Source organism: Colobus angolensis, unplaced genomic scaffold (genome assembly GCF_000951035.1).
Source record: "Colobus angolensis palliatus isolate OR3802 unplaced genomic scaffold, Cang.pa_1.0 Scaffold42, whole genome shotgun sequence".
Taxonomy (NCBI): domain Eukaryota; kingdom Metazoa; phylum Chordata; class Mammalia; order Primates; family Cercopithecidae; genus Colobus; species Colobus angolensis.
In genome coordinates, this window is record NW_012117599.1 from 3,122,486 (window position 1) to 3,129,072 (window position 6,587).

The 6,587-nt window shown below is 35.6% G+C and overlaps 1 protein-coding gene across 3 annotated transcripts in view; it reads right to left on the reverse strand.

The window, feature by feature from the left end:
* The window catches only part of TSGA10 (testis specific, 10), a 174,466-nt gene that overhangs the window by 86,965 nt on the left and 80,914 nt on the right, over positions 1-6,587 (reverse strand). For all 3 annotated transcript variants that reach the window (XM_011956551.1, XM_011956552.1, XM_011956553.1), the window contains 3 exons: positions 6,026-6,081; positions 4,714-4,882; positions 1,911-2,021 (listed from right to left, as the gene is read on the reverse strand). In XM_011956551.1, the coding sequence (XP_011811941.1) occupies positions 1,911-2,021; positions 4,714-4,882; positions 6,026-6,081 (336 nt within the window). The remainder of the gene's footprint in view (positions 1-1,910; positions 2,022-4,713; positions 4,883-6,025; positions 6,082-6,587) is intronic.

The window sequence follows — 6,587 nt, forward strand, 5'->3', positions numbered from 1 at the left end:
CCTCGGCCTCCCAAAGTGCTGGGATTACAGGCTTGAGCCACAAGGTAATCCTTAAATAACTTTTATGTTTTAGTTCTAACAAAAGCTTCTGAAAATAGGGTTCAAAGAAGATCTTTCTTACCTCTCCTTTATCATCCACTTGTACACGCTACTCTACCCACACCTACTTTTTCCCCTACACCTTTGCTCATGTTGTGCCCACTGCCTGGGAGTCATTCTGTTTCCTCTCCGTTTTTCATCTCTGGCACTCCAGCGCCTAGCACACTGCATGAATGAGTGAATGAATGAAGTACTCCATACTTCTTGATGCTCTATCCCTATCAAAATGGATCTGTGGTTCATTCTCTCAGGGCCTGTATCCATCCAGTGTTATGCAATCTCATAAACAAATTCATACTAGGATGCTAAAATCCCCAGCACTTTGGAAGGCCAAGGTGGGAGGATCACTTGAGCATAAGAAGCTTGATGTGTGATGTCTGAAAATATAATTCTAGAATCTAAAAGTTCTAATCCCTAATGGTGGAATTTCAGGTAATGTTACTAACAGACTAGAGAGACAAAGGGAAGTGTTTAACACTGGCTGAAAGCTTACTATGTTAAATGTTGCTCTGGGCTGGGTGCTGTGGCTCATGCCTGTAATCCCAGCACTTTGGGAGGCCGAGACAGGCGGATCACTTCAGGTCAGGAGTTCGAGACTGGACTGGCTAACATGGCGAAACCCCTGTCTCTACTAAAAATGCAAAATTAGCTGTAATCCCAGCTACTCAGGAGGCAGGAGAATTGCTTGAACCTGGGAGGCAAAGGTTGCAGTGAGCCGAGATTGCACCACTGCACTCCAGCCTGGCAACACAGTGAGCCTGTCTCAAAAAAAAAAAAAAAAATGTTGCTCTGGATATTCATTTATTTATTTCTAACCTATTCCAGAATAGATTCAGATGGCTCACTGTGCTAGGTGTTTTAAATTATCTCACTTACTTGGGTGTTCTTCCTGATTACAGAGGGAAAGAATCAGAGAGGTTGAGTAGCCTGCATAAATAAAAAGCCTTCTGTTCATTTATGGTATTACATTGCTGGAACCTTAAAATCAAGAAGTGTAGGAAACCACGTGCTTTTCCTACACAGGCTGCTTGCTGTCTGAAAGCAAGGATTGCAATTTAGGAATCCTTAGACTCTCTTCTGTCTCAAAGCCCTTAACAGTACCATGCATACCATAAATAAATGTTCAAGATGTGTTTGTGGACTGATATGAAATGATAAAATAGTGTAGGTGGATTGATTATTATAATAGGTATAGTGTTTGTTACCTACATACCACTCAAACCATTAATGGGAACATCCTCCCTCAATTTTAGATAATGTTTTAACTAATAGACATATTTAAAATCCTCAGTAAAGCTGCCTGTTTATTCCTGAGTTGCCACACATGAACCACACTTATTGGAGTCATCTGATGTCACATACGTGTGCCTGGCCAAATGATTGCTAACAGAAGTGTGAGGAGAACCATCTGCCCTGTGGTCCTAAAAAAATAGATGGCCCTATAACAGGGTAATCAGTTCTGATCTGCTACATAATCAGTGGAACCTCTTTTGTCAGAGGGCTGTAATTGGAAAACCCACCACTTTCAATTACACTGTAAGTGAGGTCAAGTTGATTCTGGCCCTTCGTCCATCATCCAGTTAGGAAGATTCTGCTTGTCTAGAGTGGCAGAGTCGCAAAATAAAAGGGGCATATTCTCAAGGCATCGTTCTGAATATTCTAAATACGTAGTTAACCCTTCATTGTCAAAACTAAAATCTACCATGTGTTGAAGAAAGCTTTGGTTCACCCGTCCCTCTGAGTACACTCAATTCTAAATTAACTCAGTGAAAACTAAGTATCATGAGCAAAAAGAAAAAAAAAACACATACTTCAGACTTTAATATGTTCTTCAGCTTGTTAACCTCCAGATTCGTATCTTGAACCTTCTGTTTTATGTCATTAAGTTCATTATGCGTGTCATTCAATTTTTTGGACAGTGCCTATGTGAAAAAAGATAGGTACATTTGACTACAAAAAGCAAAAAATTTCTATATCTCAAAAATATCATAAACAAAATTTTAAACACTTGGAACAAATAAAATTAACATATCTAATATATAAACTCATATAAAAACAGAAAACACATGAGCCCAATAGCAAGTGGGCAAATGACCCAAACAGGCAATTCACAAAGGGAAGCATAAGTAGATAAGACCTGAAAAAAACTAAACTTTACCAGCAACCGAAGATAAGCTTAACTAAAACAATGCATTACTATGTGCTTATCAAATTAATACAGATTTAAAGCTGTTCAGCTACGGCAAAGAATGGGCATTTCCACGTACTGCTGGAGTAAATGTAGATTTGCAGAAAGCAAATCTGTGATCAGGTATCTGGTGATGTATCAAGAGACAATTTTTAAACGCTCATAAAAACAAGAAAGACAAAAATGTTGATTATTGTTGAAGGTGAGAGATGGCACATGGGGATTCATTATATTTGAAAATGTCTATTTACATTTTTTTTTAATTTAAAAAAGAAAGCTCAACTGGGTGTGGTGGCTCATTCCTGTAATCCTGGCACTTCGGAAGGATCACTTGAGCCTAAGAGTTTGAGACCAGCCTGAACAGCATAGTGGGAACCCAACTCTACAAATAAATAAATAAATAATAATTAAAAAGAAACCTCATAATCTGTGACTCAGTCTGAAATGAAATGTAATAAAATTTAATGAGATACTGTCATTAAGGCATTATTTGTTATTGTGACAATATTTATTCACATTAAGTGAATCATGCAGTAAATAACAGTATATCTACATAGTGGCATAACCACATAATAGAATATTACATACCTATGAGAAACATTTGGAATGATTTTTAATAATACAGGGAAATATTTGCCTATGTTAAATGAAAAAAAATCATGCTAAAACACAAAAATACCTCATTATCCCAATTTGTTAAAAATTGTGGTATCGAGGATAAAATTTTTTAGTTTCCACTTTCTAGTCTTCTACAATACAGGTTCTTAACCTGTGGTCCACAGAGAGACTTCTCTTCTACCTTGGGCCTATGACCATAACGAAGGAGAAAACTACTTTTGAACATATGTAAATTGTTATGACAACAGTTTTCTTCTGATTATAAAAAATGTTTACGAAGTTTGAACAAGGCAGGAAAATGCTTACAATATTATAGTAAGCTAATAATAGCTATAAAATATTTATTGAGTGATATACTGGACAGTACAGTAAGTGCTTTCCAGGTATAGTCTCACTTACTATCTGTTTTTACAGATGCGACAGAGACTCAGAGAAGTTGGTTCATATGATCACACGCAGAGAGCGAGATTCAACCCATGTGAACCTTACTTGGCTCTACTACCTCTTCATGTAGAAAAAAGCATGATATAAAATGATAGGTGATTTTATCCCACTACAATAGAAAGTGTGTATAAAAATAGTGTTAAAATTTGTAAGTGCACTGAATAGCAATAAAAAAAATATGTCAAATGTAACAGTAACTAACTGGGTGTTAAAAACATGGGGGCTTTTTTAAACTCTTCACTTTTTGTTTAGAAAAAAAGGCTTTCTATAATAAGCTTCTATTTCTAAACCAATCAAAAAAATAGAAACTAAATTTCTAGGTTTTCATAAATAAGATATATCCACCTTTAGCCCATATGCTGTAGCTGTAAAGAGTACACAAAGGCAGACCTTATAAATTCTCATCTTTTGGTTTTTATTGCTATTCATTAATTTTTTTAATAAACTTTTAGAATAGTTTTAGATTTACAGAAAAGATGTGAAGACAGTATAAAGAGCACCTCTGTTGTTAACATTTTACATTAGTATGGTACATATGTCACAATTAATAAACCAATATTGATACATTATCTAAAGTCCATACTTTATTCAGATTTCCTTCCTTTTTTACATAATGTCCTTTTTCTGTTCCAGGATCCCATTATTCATTAACTTTAAAAAAAAATACTTTAACATTTCAGATAATTTTTTATGATTAACAAAGTATTACATCTTTTTAGCTGTTTAAGTAAATTAATAATCTTTAACAGTTAAAGAATACAGACTTTCAGGATGCAAACTAAACACACTGAAAGTGATATCAAAGTGGGGGAAATCATTTGGTCTTAAAAATTTTGAGAAGGGAAGAAATTTTCCAAATAGGATTTTTAAATGTTCAAGTTAAAATAAATGTTATTGGAAATGAGAACCGCAGATTAGACTTAAATATATTGACTTAGGAAGAAAGAGTAAGAGGAACTTTCCTGAAAAGAATCACAGTGCTCTAATGAGGACCAAAAAACAAGGGACGGTCCATATATTCATACTTAAAACAGAATTATACATAGTCCATTTTTTAAGAAAACCTATTCTTTGAGGGTTCTCAAGGTTTTTATTCTCATTTGTTGATTATTCAAATATTTATCCTTCAGTAAGGAAGTACTAAGATTTAATACAAATATAGCCCTGTTCTCTCTTTTCTTTAATATTTAACCCTTTGTGTCTGAGAATTCCATTTAAAAATTATGTGGCCTATTTTGTTATTAAAAAAAAAAAAAAGGCTGCTTTCAGTATCTGAGCTCTTCTGTAAAATGAAATGAGGGCTGTTCCTCACAAGAAATGAACATTTTTTTTTCTAGAGAAAATGATTCTAGGAACAAGTGTACCTGGTTTTCTTGTTTAGCTTTAGCAAACTGTTCTTGGAGATTGTCATTGTCATGAGCCAAGATATCTCTTTCCCTGGCGATCTGGGCCAGCTCATCATTTGTCTCATCCAATTGCCGACGCATTCTGGAAATGTCTTGTTCACACATAATTAGGGCCTCGGTAGACTGTCTATTCCACAAATCAAAGAGTACATAAGAAGAGACATTTTACTGAAACAGAGCAACAAATTCTCACAAGACAGAAGATGGACAGTTAACAGGAAAACATTTGAAGAGATTTTAAACACATGTGAATTTATAGGAATAAATACTGCAAAGACAGTGCATTACAGTTTCTCAATGTTGCCATCATTTCACTATGAAAAGGATACTTGTATACATAATAATCATTGATTTGCCAAATATTTCAAAACTTCTGACATCAAGTAATAGGGAGGGTTTCATCCTACCTCTGTTATGGCTTAGTCTCCTTGACAGGTTCCTCTTCCCCTGCCCGCTTAAAAATTAATGCTTTTCAGGGCTCAAGCCTTAGCCTCTCAATTATTCTCACCCTAGCCTTTCTCTCAGAGAAACTCTATTCATATCCATGGTTCCCAACCCCATCTATACGCAATGACTCCAAAATAATTATCTCCAGCTTTAGCCCCTTTGTTATCCAGCAGACTTATATTTAACTGCTTACTAGACATGTCTACAATAAGGTCCCAAAGTTTCTTCAAATTCAGAGGTAAAATCATTTTTTCTCCTCATACTTTCTTCATGTTCAGTATTCATCACTGGCCAGAAACTTGGCATTTTCCTAGTGTCTCTCCTTCATATAAAAGCACTTCACTCCTTCTGTCCCACAACTCTTACACCCCAATTTATCATCACCTCTTCTGCTTGGGTATCTTTCTAACACAAAAATCTCCTCAGAATTCTTTAATGATTTCTTATTGCCCCAAGAATATAATCAATACTCATTTGTTTATAACACAAGCCTCTGCCGACGTATTTAGCCTCTTCCATTCACTTCTCCCCTCACTATCTAGGTTTCAACAACACTCAACCCACTTGTAGGTCAAGAGGCTTGCGAACGTGATCTGTGGTTCTTTGCTATTCTTTCTACTTTGAATGCCCTTGCCTTCCCCTTACTTTACCTGGCAAACACCATCCCCTCTTTTAGATCCCTAGACAGACTTAGACCTCCTTTGATGAGAGAGTTAGCACCTTACACGTATCACTAAGCCCCTTGTTTCTTACTATCTTTGTACCTAACATGGTACTTGGCCCCCCAGTAAGTGCTTCAATATTTGTTGAATGACTGATTTACCTTGATGCCTGTTCCATCTCAGCAATGATATTCTTCATGCCTGAAATGGTCTTTTCCTTGAAAAATAATATAAGTATTAAATAAAAAAATCTTAAGCTGTTATTTCTGTTAAAATTGAATGAACAAAAAGAAAATTTCCCCTTCCCTTTAGGTTTCCATTTGGTTTAAAAACATGTATGTCCTATTCTTTTCCATACTTTAAAGTCTAGTATATCAACGTGAATATTTGCACGGGGTAAAAATAGATTATGTTCATTAAAGTAAAGGCTATACTTAGGTGTAATTATATGAGATCAGTATATCAAATTCTTTGTTAAATGATAGTTTGTGCAGTCACCCAGGAACATAAGAACACCCTATAACCACCTGCTTTTGCAGGCAAACCAATGGTTTGGCATTGGAGTATTGGCATTTTATACTGGGATAAGAACTGGTTCCCTTGATTGCATTCTTTATGTTATAAAACCCAGAGAAGCCAATCATGTATACCTAAATTTAGCATTTAAGAATTTTGAGGCCGGGCGCGGTGGCTCAAGCCTGTAATCCCAGCACTTTGGGAGGC